Genomic DNA, 27,410 nt, shown 5'->3' on the forward strand with positions numbered 1-27,410 from the left:
GTATAAACAAAGAATTGCTGTCATCCCTTTAATTTTCATGCCAATATTATCTCTGCAATTACCTCAAGAATCTAATATTTCCATTGAGATCACTTGTTTTGTAATGCAAAGCTTGTTTTGGTCAATTTTGTTTTCCCTCTCTATCTAAACCTTTCAGAAGAATACACGAGTGAAATCAGTAAATACATAGAACCAGAGCACTCACCTCATTAAGGCTTGAGAGCACAGTGACATGAGGCACTTGTGTCCCATTCAGTGGAATACAGCGCAAAGTCCCAAGTCAGCTTGGGAGAGAGACTCCAGAGAGCCACTCCAAGAAGCACAGAATTTGCTTTTATAAATAGCACAGATCTAAACAGTCTAAAGTCAGCTTTATTGTTTACATGCAGTGAGCTTGGGTACCCCCGCACTGGAATCATCACAGGTCTCCTTATGCCTGAATAAGGACAGAGACAGGTAGGTTTTATTAGATCTTTGAAGCATTTTCTGTCTTTCACAAAGTCTGTAGATGTTTTTTATCTCATAGTTTTACTGAGGTTGCAAAATCCAATGCCAACACATGTCATTAAGACTTTCTCTCCGCCTGTGTGCTCTTCCTCAGTGGTCTTTGTTTCAATTTTAAACATGATCTGGAAGAAGCTTCTTAGGTGCCGCAGAAACTCAATTCTGAATGAGAGAAAATAATACAGTTTAAGGAAGAAAACAATAATAATAAGGAAGAAAGTCCAATAGCATTATGTACTAACACAGATTCCAGCCATGAGGATGTTGAATGAAATATGAAGATATTGCTTAGTACAAAGAGAGAAACAGGGCTACAAGCTCCAAACACTGTTCTCACTTGTGTTGTGGAAGCAGCTAGTGATCCCTCCTGAAACCTCTGCACTCTCTGTATAAGCAGAGAGAGGAATGGCTGAAAATACAGCAAGACAAAATGGCGAGAGAAGAAAGGAAAGAAATGCAGCCAGGCAAGGTCATTTACTCCTGATGCTGACTCTTCATCAGGACAATATGAAACCCATACCAACCTGGGATTCTCCTTTCCCCTGCCCAATGTTTAAAGCAGGAATAAAACATAAACAGGGATATCCAAAAGATTGGGTGCATACTTCAAGAGAGATCCCAAAGCACATGATTGATTTCTGACTGATTGCCAACCTCTCCACTTTTCAGTTAAATGTACCACTAGAATTCAGACTCAAAATTCTTCCTATTTTCTCATTTCAGGAAAAAAAAAATTTCCTTTCATCATTTCAGACAGAAAGGCAAGAAGAAACTAAATAATCACACTGATCCTAAACAAACACTGACTGGAGGGTAACACAAAAAATTATAAAAAAATTCAAAAATCCTAAACATCCAAGGAAACATTTTTACTGGCTTCTCCAAAAGAGAGAACATGCAATTGCACCAAAAGACTAGGAAAGAAAATTCGCAACTACTCCTAACAGAAGTTTGGACTCTTCCAGTCATAGCCCCAAGCAAGTCTGCAGTCTTGAACTAAGCTTTAAGCTCCTCCAGCAATTGGTATGTGCTTTTCTTAGTTTAAAGAAAGGGAGTGTAGACATCCAGTTCACGCATTGTCTGGTCTGCTCTATATGCTGAAAGCAAAATTGCAAGCTAATCACACATACATCATTACAATAAATCAAGAGTAAGTACCCAACAAATGGAAAGAAGGAGACCAAAAGCCTATGCCTATCCCGACTGTGACAACATGAGGCCTCTGAAAACCTCTTGGCAGCTCCTATTCACAGAAATTGTGAAGGAGTACAAGGAAAATTGCAGGAGCAAAATTACTTTATACACTTCAGCTGGGCATGCACTCAGATTTTTGCACGAGAGAGGAGGAAAATGGCAGGAGCTGGAAAAAGAGAGGCTGCTTTACCTGTACTGGTGTGTGCTTGGGATGATCTTACTTATCTCTGGGGCAATCTGCTAAATACCTCTGCAGGGTGAATGTGGGAACATTGCTCCCAATGCTATGTATACTTTCTCTTGCACCTTTCTGGACTGATAACTTGCCTCAGCAAAGACACCAGCTCTCTTATCTCTCAAAGGGACTAAGAGTTGAAAGGAAGAACTGAAAAGCACCTTTTCTTCCATGCCTCCTCAACTGCAAAGTTTCTGGTTGCAGCTACAGTAGGGAAATGGGCATATGCTGGCAAAAATGCTTCAGTAAAATTGACAGACAACAAGCTCTGTATCAGCCTTCTCCTTAGTTGGGTCCTCTCACAGGCTCTGGCAGCATGACAAGAAAGCAGCCAAGCCAAAATGAGCAGGAGTAGCATGCTGAACTGCAAGGAGGACACAGAATAAACTGTAAAAATGCCAGAAGCCATGTGGAGCCAGAGACTCAGAGAAAAATCCTAAAAGGTGATCAGGAAACTCTGCAATGTTGGTGAGATTAGTTCAGTCCATACCTCTCTTGGCACATAGGTGGGCAGGTGGGCTACCCTGCATCTCTGCCTCTTTTCCCTTTTGAATAAAGGCAGTGAGAAAAACATCAGCCCTCATGTATCTAGGCAAAGCTCACTGGAGCTCGAGGAAGGGGGAGGCTGCCTGGGGACACCAGGAGAGAATGTAGAAGCAGCAAAAGGCCAGCTTTGTCTTGTAGCACTGGAAGCACAAGTGGTAGAAGCTCTGACAACAGAAGAGAAAGAGGTGGGAAGGTAGGGGTATGTGACAGAAAACAGGTTTGTATTAGCTGGGAGGTTGGTCTGGGTTGCAGGTGGGCACCTCAAATAATAGTGCAGGCTGCACCAACCACACAAGCACAGGCTGGAGGACTGAGGGAGGGGGTGAAAGGTACGAAGAAGGTTTATTTTGCTGAAAATTTACACTGTGTGCTCACGCAAGAACAATGCAGCAGCTGAACAGAACTGCTCCTTAGGTGTAGGGACAGCTACACGAGCCACACTGGAGGCCTTACAGCCAACAACAAGAGTAAAAGGTCTGTTTATCCAAGTGCTGTCTTTTCCCCAAAGGCTGCTAAGAATTATCAAAAAGTACACAAGAACTTCATGTATTGGGCAAAGCAACCAACTAACAGGCCAGTGAGAGAGGAAACCTGTGCACCAGTAGTGCATTCTTGGTTCAGTTCTGGTTCATTCTTGGATCATTCTGGTAGCACTGGCAGCCCTGGCACTGCCCTCCTGAGTCCTGCCAGAGACCTTCCCAGGAGGAGATAGACTGAGGAGCTGGGGGTGGGCATCCCTGGTGCAGGGGAGCAACAAAGCGTGAGCTTGGCTGGGCAGAGGGACCCTAACTCCACCTCTTTAAGACATTGCAAAGCCATGGATTGGGGCACTCAGACTTTCCTGTTGCTGTCCTTCACGTACCCCTGGCTCATACTGATCCACCTGCATGCAGACAGGTCTGTCCTGCCAGACTGATCTCTATGAGGTAGTAACATGGCCAGCACCCTGCATTTGATTTTAAGCTCAGCCTGACAGAAAGGCACGTGGTTCTGTGAAATACGGATGATAAGAAATGGTAATGCAGACAGCTGCTGGTCATGCAGACTGGTACCCCATGTCACTCAGGACAGCCCTGCTCATGGTGCTGCCTGCCCTTCCACTCCCCACTGTTAGTTGAGGCAACAGATGTCTCCCAGGAAATTAAGAATTTCCTCATTCTGATTCCAAAGCATTTTGTCCCCATGTGATGCTCTCAGCAGCCAGCTGAACTGTCACATTCATGCTATATTATGCTGGACAGGGAAGACAGTCTGGTATAACACAGGTTTTAAATAACTTCAGATTCTGTAGGGTAAAAGTGTTAAATGCAGAGATGTCACAACTCTGAGAGAAAAGAAGGGACAAGGACATGGAACATGACAACACTGTAATTTACTTCATAAGCTTCTGTATCCAATGAGTTGCTTGGGAGCCAAATTTACCAGTCCTTTATAAGCAGTCCTAGTTGAGGGCATGGGGGTACTGTATAAAAAGGTGCATTCTATCTCAACAGATCCTCACAGGACTGATGAGTCACAGATTCTCACAGAATCAGATTTTATGATGTGCTGCTTCAATATGTGTACTCCTGACCTTTATCCGTACTGCATACACCTAGCTTGGAAGAAGTGACAACCCACCAACTCGAACTCAGCCTGCTTACAAAATAAACCAGTGGATTTGCTTGACTTTCACAAAAAAAAAATAGTAAAAAAATGAAAAATACAATGACAAATGATTGGACTGTCTCATATGCTTAACTGTGCACTTCAAACACTAATATCTACTCTTCTGAAACCTTCCACATGAATACTTACTTTACAGGGGATTACCTCCTCTTAGTACAATGGGACACTTCCCTGTCTTCCCCTCAAAATCTGATTAATGTTGTTTCCAAGGTATCAGGAGTTGAGAAGAGCAGTTAGGTAATTTTTAGCTCTCATGTGATGGCACCACCATTCTTCAGTTATCACAGTACTGTACCTTTCACGTATACAGCACCGGTACCATGATAACCGAAAAAGGACAGTTCATACTCTTATTATTTGATGCCATTGTCAGATAAACAAATCTCCCTTCATTTGACTAAAGAATAACTGCTCACTCTCTAGAAATAACTGTGATCTAGTAAATCCCTTGCAAGTCTGAAAAATTAAATTTTTGATAAGGGATGCGGTTTCCCTAACCAGTTTCTCCTAGAACTCAATTTGGCCACTGCTGTGAAAGACAATAAAAAGTATTTTTATAAATACACTAAAAACTAAAGAAAGGCAAGGAAAATCTCCATGATTTACTGGATGTGGAGAGGAATATTATCCTCAAGGATGAGGAAAAGTCTGAGATCCTTAATGTCTTCTTTGCCTCAGTCTTTAACAGTAAGAGTCTTATCCTCAGGGCAACCAGCCCCCTGAGCTGGGGTACAGGGAGCAGAATAAATCTGCCATTCATGATGAAGTACTGAGCCATTCGGATAATCGGGAGTCTATGGGATTGGATGGGATTCATTCAGAAGTACTGAGGGAGCTGGCAGAAGCGCTCACCAGGCTGCTCCCCATCATGTAGCATCCGTCCTGGCTAGCTGAGCAGGTCCCAGAGGACTGGAGGTTGGCCAGTGTGATGCTCATACCAGCAAGGTCAGAGGGAGGACCCAGGGAACTACAGTAATAGCCCGTAGATTGGATGGGTATCCTCTTGACTGAGTAAAAAAAACATCTGTATGGCTAGGCTCAGAGCGGTGGTGCATGGAGTTACATCCAGCTGGTGGCCAGTGCTGTTTCCAGGGCTCAGTACTGGGGCCAGTTCTGTTTAATACCTTCATCAATGACCTGGATGGGGGGGACTGAGTGTCCCCTCAGTCAGTTTGCAGATGACACCAAGCTGGGTGGGAGCATTGATGTGCTGGAGAGCAGGGAGGCTCTGCAGAGGGATCTGGGCAGGCTGGATCATGGCCCAAGGCCAGTGGTGTGAGGTTCAACAAGGCCAGTGCTGGGTCCTGCCCTTGGGTCACAGCAACCCCAGGCAGTGCCACAGGCTGGGGCAGAGTGGCTGCAAAGCTGCCCTCAGGAAAAGGACCTGGGGGTGCTGGTGACAGCAGCTGAACATGAGCCAGCAGTGCCCAGGTGGCCCAGAAGGCCAATGGCATCCTGGCCTGTTCCAGCAATAGTGTGGCCAGCAGGAGCAGGGCAGGGATTGTCCCCCTGTACTTGGCACTGGTGAGGCCACAGCTCAAATCCTGTGTTCAGTTCTGGGCCCCTCACTCCAAGAAGGACATTGAGGTGCTGGAGCATGTCCAGAGAAGGGCAGCAGAGCTGCTGAAGGGTCTGGAGCACAAATCCAAATCCTGTGAAGAGCAGCTGAGGGAGCTGAGGTTGCTCAGCCTGAAGAAAAGGAGGCTCGGGGGATCTAATTGCTCTCTACAACTGCCTGAAAGGACAGTGTAGCCACGTGAGGGTTTGGTCACTTCTCTCAGGCAACAAGCAACAGGATTAGAGGAAATGGCCTCAAGCTGCACTTGCAAAGGTTCAGGTTGGACATCAGGAAGAGGTTTTTCACTGCAAGTGTTGTTAAGAATTTAAATGGGCTACCCATGGTGGTGGTGGAGTCACAATCTGTGGAAATGTTGAAGAAACAACCAGACCCAGCACTATGGTCTAGTTGAGAAATAGTGTTCAGTCAAAAGTTGGACTTGATCTTAGACGTCTTTTCCAATTTTGATGATTCTGTCATTCTCTGAAATGCGTTTATAACTAGCAATATAAGAAATTAATTTTTTTTCTTTCCTCTGAGCAACTACCAGTTACAAAGCTTTTGTAAAAACCGAGACTGAAGGATTAGATAGGATTCTGTTGCCCCATAAACCTTGAAATAGCACAGAGCTCCATGAATTGAAGTCTTAAGCCGTTTCATAGGAAAAATCACAGCCTTAGAGCTTGACTAGCCATTTGAAATACGACATTTAATGACACAGCTACAGAAAGATCACTAGGGAAAACATAGTAGCGTACACTAGGCAACAAAAAGCCAACTGATGTACACATACATTCCAGGTCAAGAACCATCAATAAACCCTGTCTCTGCAATTCTCAGAAACAGGAATAATATAGAACAGTAAGAGACTCATCTAACGTGTAGAAACAAACTCTAGGCAACTTACACCACTTGTCTCATTTCAAGTCAGGTACAAGTTGTTCTATTTGTTGCCATAAGCAAAGTCTTCTATATATAAAAATAGCTGTGCAATTAAACTAGTGAATTAAAACAAGACTATAATTGAACTGAACAAAACAACTTACGTGTATGGAGACAGAGGTCCCAACAGGACTTTGGAAACATCCCGCTGTCCAAGGGTCATAAGAAGCAGAGCAAGGCTTTGATTTGTTGAATCTACACAGCCTCCCTGCAAACCAAAATGTTTTAATAATTAATCTCTGTACAAACCAGAAATTGGGATGGGAGGAGATTAACAAAGGCAAAAGATACACTTAAAAGGCTGAAATGCCACTCCCAGTTTTTAAGGGCCAAGAAGATAAAAATCTAGATTTTTTAACAATGACAAATTAATTTCACATGGCAGACTGGGAAAAGAACAGAACTAAAACAAAACCCGTAAGGTCACATTAAACATCCCTCCTAATCTGTTTTAAAATTCCAGAATGTAAACACTCTAGAATTTATTTGCAGTAAATTGGAAAGAGGTATTAGTTCTAGTTCACATGAATCTGTAGATCCATGAATTCCAGCACGTCATGGTAACAATAGTTATATATGGACAAATAGTTCAGTGTTAGCAGGTGCAAAACAGCAAGATAAAAGTTATTTTGCAGTTTTCCACAAAAACCTTTGCTGCCAAGTTTTGTGGGTTTACACTTGTAAACATTTCCCCTCCATAATTAAAATGGAAGATTTTTTTTTTATTGCTAAGTGAAAAAGCCATACATACTCTTGTACATATTTGACTGTAGTAATTAGTATATAAGGTAAATTGTTCTGTATGTGGAAGGTGCTTACTGTGATGTATACATTAATTAGAACTGGAAGGCTAGAGTTAGAAAGCTGGAATATAAATTTAAAGGGACACTTTCAGTCAAGGCTGCTGTGGAGAGAATTTACCAACTACTGCTATGGAAAAACACTGAAATTAAAAAAAAAAAAATCTGACATTATACTTGACTGTCCTTATATTCATACTGATCCTCAGCCACATGAAATCTATGAACAGTTTTCTGCTGCATCAGGCCCAATGCTAAGTCCTCTGAATAGGCTCTCTGGAAAGACTGAAATTAAAAACTCATATTTTTAAAGCCAAATTCTCTAATGAGGTAAACTGACAGCTACCTTTGCTGGCAAGGAAGGTAACCATGCAATGAAATACAGCACAGCAAAATAAATAGTTTTATTACATTCACTACCATGACCCAACTCCTAAAGCCTGCTCTTACAGCAGTACTTGCCCCTTTAACTGTGTGACTTTGCCATACTAAAATGAAGTTTACATACTCAACCTAATGCCTCCCATGGGACCGATAAAAATTGTGCTTTATCTTGAGTCAACAGGATACTTGCAGAATTTGCTGGTGCAATCTAGAGCCACAGATCTCACCAGTTATATTTGCCAATGAGAAACACATAAAAGAAGCAGATAAGAGTCTGGTAAGAAGTATTCCTGACACTAGACTTTCTGTAGTTGCAGTTCAGTTAGTAATTCAAAATGCTCCTTATTACTTGGATAAAAACATCACATTTTTTGAACTTGCTTTGTTTCTCTACAGCTGAAAACATTACAAAGTATCTTCTTTTATAACCAAATTTATACAAAAGCTTCAATCAGCATGGAAACAACCATGTCCTAAGAAATACATCAAAACATAATGCATCCATCATGTTCTAACTGGTTACATAAGGTCTCTTGCTGCAGTTAGTCAGTCATGCCCAGTACTGCTGTGCAGTAACAATCTGTTATGCCCATTTGTGGTGGTGCATTCTCCCTGTCCCCTTGGGCCACTATATGATCTCCTCAGGAATTCTCATTAGACATTCACCTTGTTTAATAGCTCCTGAGAAGTTAAGCTCCTTTTTAGCTTACCAGAAACAGTCTGTTCCTAGGAACTTCTGCCTAACAAATTGCTGTTTTCTAATGAACAGCCTTGGAACATTATTTTTGTCTCAATCATAACCCAGGCGGAACAATACTGTAGTTACTGCACCTTTGACGAAAATTCCAGTAACCACTGACCCAGATTGTGGCCAGAATGGCGAATGACAGAAGGCTAAAGCCAAGCATCTCACAATCCTATAGGCAGCAGTACTAACCAGCACCTCCCTCTAAGTGGTACACCTCTTGAAGCCCAACAACCCTCAAATCTGCAGTACCTGGAGAAAAATCACCAAAAGCTGTTGACAGGGCCTGAGCTGATACACTCAACCCTTAAAGCTTAACCCTTCACATTTGACATGTACAAAGACATCTGACACATTTTACTAAACTTGAATGGAATTTTTAACCTTTTTATATACATCCTTATGTCCATGTGTGTGTATATATGAATTGATTTAAATACACTATAGAAAGCATAGTATGAATGTTGCCATCTCTTAATTTTTCAACTAAGTTACTACTGAGCTTACAGAAAATCTTATAGAACCATTTTGCAAATGTTAGTCACAGAATCACAAAACGGTTAAGATTGGAAGGCATCACAGCAGGTCAAACCTCCCTGCTCAAGCATGATCACCCCAGAGTACTTGGCACAGAATTGCATCCAGACAGTTTTTGAATATCTCCAGTGAATGAGATTCCACTTCTCTGGGCAAACTGTTCCTGTGTGCAATCACCTGCATTGTAAAGAACATGCAAAAATATCTTTCGCATATTCAGGTGGAACTTCTCATGCATCAGTTTCTGTCTGTTGCCTCTTGCCCTATTGCTGGCACCACCAAGAAGAGCTTGGATCCATCTTCCTGCACTCTCTCTTCAGATATATTGATAAGGTCCCCTCTCAGTCACCTCTTCTCAACACCAAACAAGTGCAGCTCTCTTGCCCTTTTCTCATAAGAGAGATACCAGTTCTTTAATAATCTTTCTCATCTCCTCTAGACTTGCTCCAGGAGCACCATGCCTCTCTTGTCCTGAGAAGGGAACACAGCATTTCAGATGTGGCCTCACCAGGGCTGAGGGGCAGGATCACCTCCCCCAGCCTGCTGTCAGTGCTCTTTCTAATGTCCCCCAGGACACCACTGGCCTTCTTGACCACCAGGACGCACTGCTGGCTGATGGGCAGCTTGCTGTCCACCAGAATACACAGAGGTATTCCCCAGTGGGTCAGTTCCCAGCCTCTGCTAGCACCCAGAATATTAGCCAACTCTCTTGGACCACTGAGGGTCTCTTGGACCCTGTGGGGCTTGTTCCCATGATGTTCTCTGTGGTGGCTAACAGCTGACCTGAAGGCCTCACAGTTATAAATAATCCTAATCTTATAACTGAAATATAACTCATTACGTAACTAATTAGGTAAGTGCCTTCATTATGTAACTCGATCAGTCTGGAGCGTTGGGGAGCAGGTCTAGGCTGCTGGGGACACGGGCAGCTATCACCAGTTAGCCAGCTGGCAACTAGCTCAGCAGATGAGGACCAACCTTCAAAACTATGTAAGGAGAAGAGCACTCAATAAAAGTTGGCTGTTGTTGCACAAACCTCGGTGTGTTCTGTGCCTGTCTCCAACATCAGCGACAATTCTCCAAGAAGATCTCCCCAAAAAAGCTGAAGTTAGCTCTCCCAAAGCCTGTGGTTGTAAACTTATTTGCTGCCCTGTTTTCTCCTCATCTGGTACTGAATTCCACACTCTCATGGTCACACCTCCAGCAAGGCCTTCCCTGTTTGTTAGTATCAGTTGAGCAGCACACCATTATTCCCTGTGGGATGCTCCACTACCTGTGTCATCCCTGCTTTCCAGGAACCTCCTGGGCTCTTTGCGTTTCACTGTGCTGGTTCTGCAGCAGATGTCAGGGTAGATAAAGGGCCCCCAAAAGAACCAGAGCCTATGACTTTGAGGCTCCTTCATGCTGCCTGTAGATGGCCTCATTCGCTTCCTCCTCCTGATCAGGCAGCAAACACCCACGACAGTGCCACCCTCACTAGTCTGCCCTTTTATCCTGACCCATAAGCTCATCCTCCACACAATACAGAGCTCAATACGTTCCAGGTGTTGCCTCACACAGAGGACAACTCTGCCACCCTGCCTTCCTGGTCTGTCTCTCCTGAACAGAGTGTAGCCCTTTATGCCAACATTCCAGTCACATGAACTATCCCATTTCTCTGCCACCACAATAACATCAAAGCCTTGTGTCTGCACGCAGGTCTTGAGCTCATTTTGTTTGTTCCCCATACTGGTGCATGCACTGGTGCACAAGCACTTTATACAAGTTATTAGATTGTGTCAGTATTCCCCTAGTCAATGACTAAAAACTGCTACATTGTTTAGGCAAATTGTTGATCAAGTCAGAGGCTACATTTTGCAAGGGGTTCACTTTTGTGACCCAAATGGAGGACCTCCCTTATCCTTTTCTCTTCTTATCCTTTTTGCATTCCTGTTCTCTGCATAAATCTCTTAGAATCTCTTAGATTTATTCTAATTAAATTTTTCTTTGTGTGCTTCATCTATGTAATAAGCAATAATGAACCTTGCCATCAAACCTTGTTGCACTTCAACGAATTTATACAAAAACTTGCCTTTGATGATAGCTTTGCCAGTGATTTAAGTGATCTAAACCACTCATTTGCAACATCCTCCTACAAAGGCAGCTCCCAGACAGTGACATTAAGTGATTGCTTGTAATCTAATGGCTCAACAGTAACTTCAACAAAGTGAAGGACTTAACACTCCCAAGGAGGCCAAGTTTTCTTTTCTATCAATCCATCTGCCACTTACTCAGGAGTCAAAAATTAAAAACAACCCTCCCAAAAGAAAAGGGATGGGCAAAGTCAGAGCCAAGGTATGTTTGCTCCAAAATAGCTGACGCTTGATACCAAAGTAGAATGCAGCTTCTAGACTGTATTAATTCAGTCTATAGCAATTTCTCCATTACTGTGTTTACACTGACTACAGCGCCAGATTTAGCAAGTTATGACAATTAGACACAGATCACTTAAAAATCCTAGAAATTTTAAAGTCACTTTAAAAAACCCATTTTAAATGTTATACAAATACTACAGCTGACATGTACATACAAATGTCACAACTCTGCGTATTGGACAAGAGGGTTTCAAAAAGGTTTATTCTTCTGAGCTTGAGCCCAGCTTTGATCGAGTGTTAGTTATATTTTGGCATACACACAATTTCCACCCCGACCTGTGTGGTACACGTTTGCAGTACTCAATAATTTGTTATGCAAAGGGTAACAAATTATTGCCGAGGGTTTGTATTTTGGTATTTGGGGGTTGGGTTTTTTCCCAGAAGAATGGAGCAAAGCCCTACCACACTGAAGTAAGATCATCTTGAAAATTAAGCCATCAATGAAATCCTTCACTCATTTTTGCTGTAGCTCAATAAAACAAGCAGCTTTAGCCCTCCCACCCCTTCAAGGTCCCCTAGCAACTCAGGCTTTATTCATTAAAGAATTCAGCCTTAAATAGGCACACGTACTACCCTATTTTTCATGATTACAAAGAATATAAAAATTAAGTCCTTTTCCAGTTTTTCCAGGCCTTTCCATTCTGCCAATTACTCTCTACATAAAGCTCCCATAAACAATGTCTTTAAAAGACAGGAGTTAAAATCCTTACTGGCCTTCTACAATTAAGCTTCAGAGAGAACTGCATATGGATCTGTAATGAGAATGCTAGTCAGTCACTCCATTGCCCCCTCTTGCAGAGCCACTGCAATTAAGGCACTGTGCCACTTACTATTAGTCAATCAGCTCTGACATCTTTCCATCAACAAATGTGCACTAAAAAACCTCTGCTGATTCCAAGAATCATGCAACCTATTTAATATTTTTTTGAAGGCCTAGAAAAAGGATATTTAGCAAGACTCAAATCCTTAGATTTCCTAGGTGATAGTTTACACAATTTTCAGAAAATGTCCCCGGACCCATTTCAACAGTAACTCCAACTCTAGCAGATCTGTAGGTGATCCCAACACCTAAAGCCCTTTTACAGAGAATTGTCTCCAGTGCTTTCAGGGTGCTCTTGGCTGGTCAACCCTCCCTGGTTCCCACAGCATAGTACCTCCTGGCAAAGACACAGGTGATGAAATAATCTCATAAACAGAAGATCTAAAAGCAGGAAAAGAAATTCTCCCTTAAGCCCTGTATTCAACAAGTACGTGGTGTAAAAAGATGTGAAACTTAAAGATTGCCTGTTCAGAGCAATCTATTCTTGCTTTTTCAGATTTTTATTTTATTCTTGCTTTTTCAGATCTTACCTGGGCAAAGAACATTAAAACAATAGCATATGAAACTTAAGCAAACACTGTGTACCTTGCAACATGTTTTTATATCCTCTTTGAGTTCAACACTAAATCAAACTACCTATAAAAAAAAAAAAAAAAAAACAACCAAACAAACAAAAAACTCCACCCCGAACAAAAAAAAAAGTCCAAAATCCAAACACCCAAAAAAGCCCATCCCAAAACAAAAAACAAACTTCCAAAAAAACCAAAAGAAAGAAAACAAGAAAGAAACCTTATATTTCAAAATTCAGGCTAGCACTGTAAGACCATGTGTGTCATACATAAGTTCAAGTATGTATCCTGAAAATTGCATAACAAAGCCCATCATATTGCCCATGATGGGGGGAGAGGGGAATTCACTAAACATTGGCTACGCACTGCAGTGAAAAAGCAGCACAATAGCCACAAATGCTGGCAAACTATAACTTATCTACAGTCAACTCCTATTGTGAAGGATAAAGAGTCTGTCTACTGCTCAGCATTTTTTTTTCAGTCACTTTTGGACAGAAGTCACCCACAAATAAGGAGTCTTCCAGGAGCACCAGCAGTTCCAAAGCAAGCCACAGCTAACAACCTCACTCAGAATCTGATCTTCAAACCACACTGAAACTTGACAGCCTATTACTTTATGATTGAAAGACTTGCCTGACCCTGCTTCCTCCTCAAACTTATTTTCCTGTTGTCTTAAGATCATCAGTATCCCTTACAGAATTTGACTCATCATATGCAAATGGCTGCCATATACTAAAGGAGAAAGTTACTTGCTTTAAGCCTTTCCAGCACTCTTCATTTTATAAGTTCTCTGACATCTTATTCTGTGCAAAACAGAACAAATCTGGACAAATTCCCTCACTAGTTGTAATCTGTCAAGTGCTGAATGGTTTCTAAAGAAAAAAAAATACCTATTGTTACTGACAAAAGTATGTGGAAACTGGATTTTTGATGTCTCTGGACATCTGACTACGTGAAGATGCTTTTTCCAAGACATTTACACAACCAAATGTACTGAAAGATTTTTAAAGTTCATGCCTGAAATAAAAATAACTACATGACACGACAGAATTGCAGAAACATACAGATGCTTCTGTCACTAATTGTGACTACATTCTCCACACATGCTGGACTTTCAAATACAAGGGATCTAGATTGTACCCAGCAACCCAGGAAGAACATTTTGGTGGTGGCATTTCTGTGACACAAGAAACCTGGGCTAGAAAAGTCCTTTAGCAACACATTTTATATACTGAATAAACAAAGCCAAAATATTAATGGAAGATGGGAAGAAGTGGCCAACTGGTAATTCAAACAGATGAAAGATTTGCAACAGGGAAAGGGAATAATAATAATAATAATAATAATAATAATAATAATAATAATAATAATAATAATACGGGCACTGATGAACAATCTAACACAGGTAGGGACGTGATTTATGAGATTGAGGGGCTTTTTTATATTTAGCTACATTCCCTAATGCAGGATCTCAATAATGGCACTTTTAACACTTTGTGAAGTCACATAGGTTAATACAGTTCAGAGTAACTACTTGTTGTTTTAAATAATGAGCAAAATTTGTAGATGACTGCCTCCTAAAGGCCAAATGTGTTTTATCAATACTAAGGCATAGTTATTTAAACATTTGTGGAGATACAAAACAAAGCAGCTGGAAGGTTCTTTATTAAATCGGAAACTAAATCAGGGTGCTATTTGTCAAATAATTTGTAACACTGAAAGCTCCTCCTCCACTAAAATTCTTGCCAGAAATGAATATTGTTTTAATAAAGAAAGATATCTATGCTGAAGAAAACTACAATGCACTTAGGATTCCTAAGTAAACACCATCCTAGCTCCCTTCCCATTAAGACAATTCTTCATACAACCAACAATTCTCAGCACATTTGACTTTGTCATCATCACAAAATGGTCAACATGGAGCCTTGCTGAGTTGTTTTCCCCTTCTGCTCCCTCCTATGTTTTTCCACTCATAATGTCCCATTCCAACCACTAGTTTAAAAGCACTGACTATACTCATCCATATTATTTTAAAAAGTAACAGCCCATATGAAGCTAACTGAATTCTGTAGCAGACAGGAAGCAACAGGAGAAGAATTTGCCACTCCTGTGATTCATAATAACACATATCAGACCTTGGAAATAACATGCCCCGGTAACTCATTACACTGTTAAAGGAACCATGCAAAACCACTCTTTACCTGGACGAAAAGGACACTGGCAGCATCAGGTCATTTCTCTGTTTGGATCTGAGCCTCTCTGAGGGTGCCACCAAATCTATTTTATCACCTCCTTCCCTTACATCTATACACACATAGACAAAACATATTGGCCACTTACTCTGTAGATCTCCTCAAGCAGCAGCTTAGCACAATTCTGGCCCAGTTCCTCAGGAAGCACAGCTGCTCCCTGGCCCTGAGGGTTTGAGGCTAGCTCAGCACTGAGAATTGTGCCATTAATGGTTTCTGCAGTAAGGCACATGCCAAAACCTGGTGATCTGAAAGAAAGGGGAAAAGTGCATCTGATATAAGGACAAAATTGCAGTAACGAGCCAGGAACTTCAAGTCATAACAGCTCATCCTACAGGATGACAAATGTCCTGTTTGATACAACAGATTGACACTGGAAAAAGAAAATTAACAACAGCATTTAGAAGTCAAACTCAGTACCACTTGCCACAAAACCCTCTATACTGGCTTTTCCTGGGCCAAACTCTTTAAACAGGAAAAATGAAAAAGGAAATAAAAAGCCATACAAACCTCAGAAACGTTTTGGGTTTTTTTTCAATAGAGGAGAGTACCTTTCACATTTATTTAATCTGTGTTTGATAAACATTTCAAAGATACATGGTGTTTCTTCCCTGCGACATTTAAAACAAAAACCACCCATCTCTAAGGCTTCAGCTCTTTCCCCTGGAAGCCGCAATATTTAGCAAGATTAGACTAATTAGTTAATATCAAGGATACTGCTATCACACTGGATTCATACTTAAGATGAACATTACAACACAGTAACATCAGAAACCCAGCTAGCCAGGTTGAAAGAGATTCAGCTCTGCTTCCCATGCTATTATTTATCTCTCTACACATGTAGTAAAAATAATGTTGTTGCCCCAGTTCATTTGACTTCTTAAATTTCATAAACAGATGAGAAACACAATTGAGACCCCAAAACCACACAGCTCCCAGGAAAACTTTTGCAATTCTTATCCTGTAAACAGTCTGGAGCCATTAAAGTTACAAACCTGGCATACTAAATATGATGAAGGATTGGAAAAAACAAAAAGTACCAAAAAAATTATTTAACAATTTCTAGGTTCATAAACTTCTCAATCTAACAAATTTTAAGGAAATATTTCAAAAAGCAGAAACAGTGAAAGAGAACATGCATGCTTGCATTTGAGCATACAGACAGAAGACAAATGAGTTATCTAGAATCTTTCAACTTCAAGGAAGAGTGACAAGAGGACAGCCGAGATTACAGACACCAGTAAAATTGTCTGAGTCATATCCACCACTTCTGCGTTCTGCTGGCAAACAAAATCTGTGGAAATACAATAAATTAATTTTCCAGTCCTTGCTAGTGAGAGGACACTCCTTCAGCCATTCAGCAGAAGACAACCCATACTACTTTAACACTTCCTTAAAACACCTCAGTCCCACGCTTAATATTACTATTTCCATCAGAAGGTATATAGTCATCTTTGAATCTTGGTTTCCTGAACATACCATTGCACTTTTGATCTTAATCTTTCATCAAAGAAACAGATCTAAAAATGAGGGGACCTCAAATTCCCTTTAGTAGCAGTAATGATGTATTGCATTCCTTGTTTAAGAAAACACACTTCTATTCCTGTTATGTAAGTAAAACAAATGTATCTAGTGAATCACCCTTTCTTTCTCTCTGAGAAATATTTATTTCAAATCAACAAAATAGAAGATTGTGATCTAAAACTCTGTAAAATTAGATCAGGATACCATAGCACATGAACAAATGAAGAATTACATGTCTGTTTCCTGTAAATTCTGGATACTCACTTTCCAGAGCTGACTCCCTTCATATGATCTGTGTAGATATAGATGTCTGGGAGGAATTTATTCAGGATGCCCCTTGCAGACTCCACCATTCTATTTGCCATCTGTGGTGACACCCGGACAGAGTATCTACATTTCTGTGCTAAGAAATCCATTGTGGTCCCAAGAAAAATTGAAAGCAGAGATTGACAAAAGTAAAGAGGCCCCAGTGTATTATTTCAGAAAACGTGTTTCATTCATGGGCTCTTGTCCATGTTCCTGTACCTAGAGAACCATACACACATAAGTGCTTTCTACAGTCTTCTCATTGATACACCTTGAAGTGAAGTGCACAGAACACATGCTAGAGAACAATTACGACTAGGTAAACATCTATCTTGAAAATGCCCTTCATCAAATTTAAATTGCTGTTCTGTCATCTTGTACTTTCTTATGATGGAGGAAGTCTCATGTGCTCTGTTCTTCATGTTTTATTTAAACATGATCCTGAGTGAAGTTTCTGTGAATGAGCAGCAAAAAAATTCTGCCTTTCTGTTTCTGTCAGGGAGAAATTGGGAAGATGAATAAGAAATTAAAGACAAATGTTCCAACAAAAAAAATTAAAAGGCTCTAAGAAAAATATCTTTGCTATCTCCAACTATTTTGCAGTGCTCTAAGGCTATCAAATTCACTGGTTCTCTAGTCACTCAGCATCTGAAGGTTTCAGGAAAGAAGAACTGACGGCCTCCCCATCCACCTCAACCCACGTCCTCACAGTACTTAAGAGATGAACTGCCTTTCCTCTCGTACTCAGGTGCTGCTTCAGAGAAACTCCCAACAGATCTTCAAATGTTCAAAGCACTTTATGCTTTAAAATCCAGCCCAACTATAATGCAGACTCACACTCTACACTTTAAACCACCCATCTGCAAATACATTCACATAGCAATGCAGAGAAATACAATCTCAAAACTCTCAGCTGGCAGGGACTAATTTCCTTTTCTACAAATTTCTATAGCATCTCTTGTGGAGTAGGCAAACCAAAAACTTTAGGATCTTAGGACAAAATCATTAAAAAAAATCAGAAAACTGGTTGTTCTGCAGAGCTGATGCACTCAGTATTTTGGATTATATTTAAAGGTTGCTGTAATACGATCTCCACAGCTGCAAGGAAGAAGATTTACTCAGATGAATCTTGGAGGAACAAAAGTACACATAAAAAATACATAAGGATTAATCCTTCCAGATGTTTTTGTATTCTATTGCCGTGAAGGACCACTTAATAGTTAAACTAAAATGAGACTGCCTCTCACCAGGCTTAAAGGCAAACCTGTATCTCTGAGAAAAGGCCCAGGAAAGCCTACAGCAAAGTAGAACTTCAGAATTCAATCAGATACATCAATCAAAACCAGTCAAAGTGGTCAAGAATGGCGCTGCATCTTAACTTCCATTTAGAACAATGGCAGTGAAGTCACGATCATTGCTTCCTCTCCACACAGAAACATATAGAACTATTTACTACAGAGCAGAATGGAGGCACAAGAAAAGTACTTTCTCCACCACAGCAACTATCACCAAAAGCACAATGAGCTGCCTCTTTTCTGTTCTACAGCACACACATCCAGTAAAACTGCTCATGCTTGGCAGTACTGCACCTATCTAAATGCTGCAATTGGACAATGTAGTCAAAGCATCCAGCTCTCACACACAGCTGTGACGGTATGCCATAAGGTAAAAGAAGAAACAGGCTGCAAATCTACACCTCTGGCAGAAAATGCGACCTCACTCCTGCTTTCTTTTTGAGTAATCAATGCAAAATCATGTTTGGGACTCTCAAACACAACTTAAACTACACCGTGGCCACTGCTTAAGACAGTTTCATGTAAGGGATTTCTACCTTCTTCCTACAATGACAGCAGATTCATGACAGATACCATACAAAGGCTACAGGAGAAAAATAAAACCAAAAAGAAATAAACAATCCAAACATTGACTAGATTTGCAGTTGTTTGAAAAAGTAAGGAGATCACAACAGTATTTTGTGCCCTTATCTCTGTGTGGAATAAAACCTCCTCCACTTCCACCTGCACTGTAAACTGAACTAAGATTTAAGCTCCCATCTAACTTCAGCTAAACTAGTAACTGCAAAGATGTCACCTATTCAATGCATAACTAAACTACATTGGTTACTACTGAATTTGCACACAAAGTAAGATTTCTTTTAGTGCTCCTGCGTTATGTGATGGAAGGTATTTAAAATTTTTCTTGCTATTAAAAAGATTTTAAGTAGTGCTGTTCAGTTTACTTGCTTACAGATGCTTTTTGAACAGCAATGCTTTGAACACAGTGGTTTTGAGACACAAACAACTGAAATCTAATTGTATGACCCCTTTGTGTAATGTTTGCCTGTGTTACCCAGACACATGCTCAGAAACGTGGGTGCACTTCTGTGAATTCAAAGTTAGAGGACTTTTTTTAAAGAAGCAAACTCATATTAAAGTAGAAAAACAGACAGACAAACAAAAAGGATACGCAGTTCCTCTGATGCGCTTGATTTTTCCAGGGTCTGTGAACTGAACAGGTTGCAAGACCTTTCTCACTGGGCAAGAAAACAGTATCTCTCCACCCCCTTTGGGAGGCATTCCTCTTCGGTTGATCTAGAACAAATTATGGAGGAAAAAAGCAGGTTAGTAAATAATACAAAGAATGTACCTACACACCCCAAAATTACACTTTCATTTCACATGGAATAAAATGTTTTAAGTAGGGGCATTATGTGAACACAGGCAAGAAAACTACATCCTAAAGGCAGAAATGGATTTTGCATCAAAACTAAAAGCAGGCATTGCTTTCTTCCTCTCAAGTAAAGCAAGGCATGGCTTCTCAATAGGAAACAGTGCAAAACCAAACAAAAACGTCTTTACCAGAACAACCTTGGCTTAAGGCTTGTCTCTAGTAGCAGATCTGCACCTTGCTGCTGAGGAGACCAGACCTACTTGATTTGAGCTCAGTTGGTTAGAGCATGGTGCTGATAATGCCAAGGTTGTGGCTGTGATCCCCATATGGACTTAAGAGCTTAAGAGCTGGACTTGATGATCCTTACAGGATCCTTCCAACTCAGACGATTCTGTGTGAGAGGGACTAGTATGAACTCACTCCCACTAACATGTCTGTCTAGCCTGACCCAGCCCCACCATTCCAAGCCAAGGATGGAGCTGGGACATGGGCCAGTGAGTGGGTCTGCTAAGGAGGCCCACAGCCAGCCAGGGCAGGGCTGTGGCAAGCTGAAGGCCAGCCCTGCTGCAGGGTCACAGGGGAAGAGGCTGACGGTGCCAGGACAGTGACATGGGCACTTGGGCTGTGGCCAGGGCGGGGCTGAGGGGGTGAGGCTTTGCAGAACATGGTAGCAGCCCCAATCAGGCCCCAGTAGTGTAGCCAGACCCCTCACACATTTCTCCAACCCAAAGGAAAACCAAACGTTGTTTTATAACCAGATTTACTGCATCTCTGAAAACTGTAGTCTTCAAGAAAAGCTTCCTTCTTCTATTTTCCAAACTGGAAACAAACCTCAACTACCCAAACACAGAACCAGCTCTCCTGCAGGTGAAAAAGGTTAAAGATTCCATTTTTATTCCCTAGCCCCAAGCATAGGGCAGAATGAACAAGTAGAAATAAAAAGATAATAAATGAACTGAAAAGCAACAAAAAGCAAAAGGTTTTCTCAGTCTTCTTTGGAGACAAAGTAAAGTCACTGCTTTCCCCTATCACCTCTCTCTCGCCGTGTACCTCATAGCCACAACTAATTATCTCTTAGAGACAGAAATCCAGAGCAAGCATATGGCCCTGTGAAGTATTGCAGGAGCATAATTTCAACACATTCTTGAAAAAGAAGGAACAAACTGTCTTACCTTGATTTCCAGACTTTCACCATCAATTCCAAACTTCTTCAGAAGGGGGAGAGCTGTTGCCTTAAGGACATCAACCTATGGAACACAGGATTTTAAAAAAAACACACTCTGTTGGAAGTTAGGTCAGTCAATAATTTTAAAAATCACTAAATTATGACGTGGTTAACAGAGACAAGTCTTCATAGAAGATATTTTATGGGAAGAGATGGGAATGCAGCACAGAAAGCTTCATCTAGTTAGATTACCACAGTACATCATTACTAAAAAATTTCCTAGAACAAATTACTGCCAGATAGAATTTCCTATTCTGGCTTTCTTCCTCAGCTTGATTTTGAATGCCATTATGTAAAACAGCTTACTTGATTCTCTGAACATTTCTCCACTATTGAGAAAATAATATTCTTCTCTCATTACTAAAAATTCCTCTTGATAAACAAATTAATGTAAGAACCACTACATTTTTTCAATCATCACTGCAACAGCAGACCCTTGATTCAGCAGAAAGATCATTCTTCTATCAACAACTTCTTTTTACCTGTTACTAACAAAGAGAAGCTTATAGGTAGCTTCTATTGAAGCACTTAAAAGAATCTGAAGAAGGCAACACATCATCAGTGTGCTCCCTTTTAAGACAGATGCTCACCAGGTCCAATTATCCTTGCCATTTCCTAATTCCTAAGACTACGGGGACTGCCCTCTTCTTCCCTCTTCTGAAACTTCAGTAGTATTGCCAAAAGTGATACAAATTATTTAGTGTGAAACAGCACAGGAAGTTACCCAAGACAAACAGCTGTGGACAGACAGGATCAGGACAGCATGACCAAAGTGAAAATAAACACAGATGAAGGAAACAGTCATAAGGTAGACAGCATTTGAGGAGGCAGATAAAAACCACCCTCTTTCCCATGCCTATAGTCAAAATTCACCATTCTTGAATTTAATTTTCTCTGCTTTGAAGAGAGTGCAAGCTGCCAGCAAAATAGCAGCATATACCTCACCTACAAATCCGTGAACATTCTGTTAGTGGCACCTGAGGAGCTATGAGTGCATGTTGCAGTTCTCATTTTCAAATCCTGCTGGACAACATATTTCCTTTCTTACAGAGAGGCATTTTTAGCACCAATATTTGAATGTTTCCATTAAAAAAACCAAACCTATAAGCCAATGCTTAACTTCTTTTAACTTACAAAGTATATGGTTTTAACAGCCAGGCTACCTGGCTTTGGCCCTTCACTAGTATTCATTAACTATACAAATTTGACTTTTGGAGCAAAGCCTGTATGAACATGCATGTGCACAAGCATGTGAATACCACTGGCAGAAGTTTCAACAAGCTGATCTGGTTCAAATTAAAATTACACAATGTTTCTTCCTCCTTCTCATGAAACAAAACATACCAGTGAAAAATAAAAGCTTTACTGTATAGGTTAAGAAATCAAAAAACTTCAAGACTTTTCATAGCTTTCAGTTCTCAGAAAAATTCCTGGCATAATATTTAGAGGTACCAGACAGACAAATAAGACTAACTGTTCTGATTTTGCTGCCTAAATAGAGGAGGCAATCAGCAGAATTTGAAGAATGGGAAAAGGCTGTTCTGCCTCCCAGACAAGTGGGGAGTTGGGCAGGATGGAAAGCAGTTCGCTGGAAATCACAAAACAGCAGCTGAACTGAGTTGTAAACCAATTTTTCTATCCTTTTGCTGATCCTCAGCCATAAACTCCATCCCTTAGTTCCTTAGTTGAAGACAGTTATTCCATTTCCAGAACAGACAACATAACACTAAGTTGCACTGAAACAGATGCATCATACAACTGATGGTATACCTCACCACAAATGACAACATTCTAAGTCCCACAGCTTATTCACAAAGTTGTGTAAATGCAAATCACTTCCCTTTAAAAAATCTACAATAGGTAAGAAAAAAGTGGAAAAGTAAGTCTCCCTTATCCAGTCAAAAGATATGAAAAGAAAAATGCCAAACAAAACACCCAGATAGAAACCCTGCAGCACATGGCTACCTAAGAAAGGGAAAAGCACCATTTGGCCTGTATATTCATTAGCATTGCACAGACGATTGAGCCCCACTATACATACAGTGTCATGGTTTGTGAAAAAGGGCCTAGATTGGAGAAGAGGGAAGGGGGAAAATGAGTTTAACATGGAAGAAAGAAATGTGGGAAGAAAACTCAGTAGGAAAAGCTTCTTGTTTTCTACAGACAAGTGTTGAATTCTGATTAAGATTGAAGACTACTGCTCCTAAGCTAAAATTTCATATGCTAGTCTCATGTCAGCATGAGAGTCATTTGAACTCAAAACCCCATGGCACAGCTGTCAAAACCTTGACAGCTGGAAACACAAACATCAAGAATGGTTACTCTAAAACAGGTTACTGCAGCTGTATCTGTCAGAATAACAATACATAGAGAAGGAAAGGAAAATAGGAGCTATCATTTGTGTGCCACCTCTACTCCCTTCAAAAAGGCACTTTACAAAGGACACCCCTTGCATACATAATCACTCTACAGAGAAACTTGAAACTGCCTCAACCCAGTCCCACATGGTCAGTCCCACAAGTTACCCAGTGTCAGCTTTCGCCAGTGATGGCACAGGAAAACATAATATAAGTGTAGGCTGCCAATGAACAGTCCAGGCTGGTATTCCAAAGGCTTATCTCTTTCTGACAAGTGAGAGCAAAGTAGCATTCCTTTCATCCATTTAGGATGTATCACTCACATGGTAATAATACTATGCAGTATTATCATAGAATCATAGGATATTTTGAGGTTGGAAGGGACCTTAAAAATTATCTAGTTCCACCTGCCCCTGCCATGGGCAAGGACACCTCCCACTAGACCAGGTCCCCATCCAATCTGGCTTTGAACACTGCCAGGCTTCGGGCATCCACAACTTCTCAGGCTGATTGGTTCCAGTGTCTAATAGTATACCAAAAAATACATATAATATTATTAGTAATAATGCCACCACATTCTCACTTGGAACAAATGCATGTTCAGTGGCCACAGTACTCCTCAGGACTGATGCCAGCTGTCAAAGAGCTTTCCATTGCACCCTATTGGAGGGCTATTAATGCATGTAAACAAACACCAAAGTAAACACATGCTCTTATACTCCAGGAACACAGCCAGACCCTGTGCCTCACTGAACTCAGATAAAGTCTTGCCTTCTACAAGATGTCCTTTAGAAACTCTCCCTCTCACCTGTATCTTTTCTACTCTTCTCACAGGGGGAGATCCACAATGTTCCCTTGCACACATCTGACAAGGAGGTTTCTAGTAAAGAGCAACCTCAAACCACACAGCAATTACACCCCACAAATGCTTCTGAAGCTGTGTAAAAGCCAGGATCTCAGTGTTGAAAGTGGATTTCACAAAGCCTAGTGTGTCAGCCTACCTGTTTGCTGCCACCATGACAGAAAGGTCACACTCCCCTGGTTGCACACATATTCCTGCTACTTGCCTCATAGATGCCTCCCGCTGGCCATAGCTTGTCATAAACTGCTCCAGTGTGGGTTTGCCATCAGTTCATAAGTCTTGCCAGCAAACCTGCTTCAGCGTGGGCTCCTCTCTCCACAGGCCTGCAGGTCCTGCCAGGAGACTGCTCCAGTGCAGGCTTCCCATGGGTTCACAGCCACATTCAGGCATCCACCTGCTCCAGCGTGGGGTCCTGCACCAGCTGCAGGTGGACATGTGCTCTGCTGTCAACAGTTATGGGTTGCAGGAAGACAGCTGCCTCACCATGGTCTTCATCATGGGCTACAGGAGAATCTATTCCAGTGCATGGAACACCTCCCATTTTTTCACTGACCCTGCTGTCTGCAGGGCTGTTTCTCTGACATATTCTCACTCTTCTCTCCAGCTCCAGGTTATTCCACAGTGCCACCCCCCTACCTTCCTCCTTAAAGCTGTTACCCCAGCACTGCTACCACCATCACTGATGGGCTCAGAATTGGCCAGCAGTGGGTCTGTCTTGGAGCCAGCTGACATGGCCTCTCTCGGATGAAGGGGAAACTTCTGCCAGCTTCTTACAAAAGCCACCTCTGTAGCACCCCAGCTCAAAAAACCCAGCCATCCAAATCCAATACAACCCACTAAGTTGAAATAGAAAGGCTGTCACATGAAGAGCAGCAGGGAAAGCATCTAAACCCCCACACTGTAGTCACAGTGGTTTGCCTTTCCATCTTCTTGGAAAGTAGAAAGCATATAGATGGATAAACAAATTTAAGGATCTCTTTTTCAGCAAGCATAGGTGATAATTGTTCACTGGATTTATAAACACCCTCAGTCTACTGAAAAATAAAAACCAAAACAAATTTAAAACCAAGTTTCTATTTACTTATGCATACAAATCAATTAAGATAGCACTCAAATTTGTGCTTTTAGTCTCAGAAACCAGTAGAGACATATATTATAGAAAACAACTTGTAAAAATCTTTGAAGTACCTTATTGGTGTGCACCAGGATTAATGTTTACTCAGCAAGTTAAACAGACATAAACCAGGTTAAAGTCAATTTTAGGAACTGGTATTCAGCTACAACCACTTAAAAAGTAAACAAGTATGAGCTGAATCAAAGTAACTGAAGTTGTTACTGTGTTGTCACTAACAACTAACACACAGTTGCTACTACAGCACAATGAACTTAAGATGTAACTCTTTACAGGCATTGATTTACATTTAGTGTCCAAAGCTTAGTAAACTGATACATGCCGACCCACTTGTCTTGAGTTTCGGCAAGTGCAAAAAGCACAAAATGGCCTTAATTCTTGCACCCATTTGAACTAAAATAGTTTAATCTCATGCCCATGTGACTGATTCCAAAAGGACATAATTTCCAGAATCAAGACTTCATTACTTAGATGAGTGTCCAAATTTACTTGAAAGAAATATGAACATTGGACTGCTTTGCATCTCAGATTATGCAAGAAGTTTTCCCATTGTGATTAAATAGCCAACAAAATAAGACTTCTTTGATTCTTTCTACTTACCAGTTACAATAATTACTTTTAATCACAATGACTGAAAAGGTAGCCAAAAATGCTTCCTTTTTTTTGCCTTATGGTGCTGTGTATAATCCACTTTGATCATCCTTCAACTCATGTGGATGTCTCACAGAGCCACAGGTGAGTTTTTTAAATGAGCAGAGAAATACAGCTGAAAAGTCATAAGTTCTAGTAGGACTCAGGGGCTCATGTAGTATCTGTGGTTATACTTCACAGGCCTTTGTATTCATTTTAAACTGGTTAAGTTTTCAGATTACAATATGTCTTTAATCTGCTTAGAGGAAGACAGGCAGTGCCCAATTACCATTCAGAAAGTAAAGAGTAACGCTGTTCTCTACAAGCAAAAATTTATATTTGGAGTTTTTGGAGAAAAATAAATAAAGAGCACAACCACTAATCATTATTTCACCATTCTGATCACATCTTCCACAGTTGAGAATTTTTAACAACAGTGTTGTTTAGTAATAACACCGGTGCAAAACAAAGGACTGCAGATCAGTGATGGAAACCAAGGCAAGCATTTCACAACCATTTGACCTACCATACTTTCTGGCATGCTTCTGAAGAACCAGAGAGTTATGACATACTTTTGCTACTGTAATTTCCTAATCACCGTGTGACTTCTGTTTCTAATAGAAAGAAAGCTTGACAGCAGCAGTGGTATGTCCAGAATCCAACAGAAGAGAAAAGTTTTTTCCTTTTTGCACTCATATTTTGAAGACACTTTCTTCTTTATACAGTAAATACATGTGTCAGGGAAGAGAAATAATCCATTGAAATTCTAAGACAAGAGGAGAAACAAACGTGTGGCAGGGCCTCACGCTGCATTTAAAAGGAGTTTGCAGGGGAGAAGACAGAAGCAGTACAGAACTGAAGGTCAGAAGGGGAATTAGAAACTGAAGTTTAGTGATACACTCTAGTTTAGCAGGCGCTCCTTTGACTCAGAGAGTTTGCTAATGCAGTAACAATGGATACTTCTGGATGTGAGGGATGATAAAAAGGCAACATGTTTTAGACACTTCTTCCCAATCTTGTTATTTTAGGGGGAACAAATAATCCTTCTCTAATACTTAAACTTTATTACTTACCGAAGGATCTACTTGATCATTTGTTACTCCCCTCAAGACAATCTTCAATGGATGCTTCATGAAGGGTGCCAAGCAGAGCAGACTTTCCAAATAGTAGCCAATACCACGACTGGGGCTGCAGTCATGTTCCAGTGAGCCTCCGTACAGAAGACCAGGTTGATAATACAAGGTAGTACCTGGGGAGGAGGCCAGGGGAGCAAACCAAATGAGAGCACTGTAAAACACTGGCAATTAAAACAGCATAAAATACTTTGCAACAACGTATGAAGGAAAATTGGAGGCAGAAGACCATATGGAAGATTACAGCACTTCCAGCACACTATTTACATGCCTGCAGCTAATAAATGGGTCAACAACATGTCTGTTGTCTTGCACATCATTTTCCTCCTTTCCCTTTGCCCTAAAACCAAGGATCACTTAGCAATCTCCAAAATGCTGATACAAGCAATTATTATCCTCCACAGAA

At 40.9% G+C, this 27,410-nt stretch overlaps 1 protein-coding gene across 2 annotated transcripts in view; it reads right to left on the reverse strand.

The window, feature by feature from the left end:
* Positions 1–352: 352 nt before the first annotated feature.
* RCL1 (RNA terminal phosphate cyclase like 1) overlaps positions 353–27,410 on the reverse strand; it is a 30,406-nt gene continuing 3,348 nt past the window's right edge. For both annotated transcript variants that reach the window (XM_014879257.2, XM_088155886.1), the window contains exons 3-9: positions 26,945–27,120; positions 20,838–20,912; positions 19,462–19,586; positions 16,954–17,079; positions 15,257–15,413; positions 6,752–6,855; positions 353–666 (exon numbers count right to left, since the gene is read on the reverse strand). In XM_014879257.2, coding sequence (XP_014734743.1) covers positions 516–666; positions 6,752–6,855; positions 15,257–15,413; positions 16,954–17,079; positions 19,462–19,586; positions 20,838–20,912; positions 26,945–27,120 — 914 coding nt within the window. In that variant the 3' untranslated portion in view covers positions 353–515. The remainder of the gene's footprint in view (positions 667–6,751; positions 6,856–15,256; positions 15,414–16,953; positions 17,080–19,461; positions 19,587–20,837; positions 20,913–26,944; positions 27,121–27,410) is intronic.

This window comes from Sturnus vulgaris, chromosome Z (assembly GCF_052056855.1).
Source record: "Sturnus vulgaris isolate bStuVul1 chromosome Z, bStuVul1.hap1, whole genome shotgun sequence".
NCBI classification, from domain to species: domain Eukaryota; kingdom Metazoa; phylum Chordata; class Aves; order Passeriformes; family Sturnidae; genus Sturnus; species Sturnus vulgaris.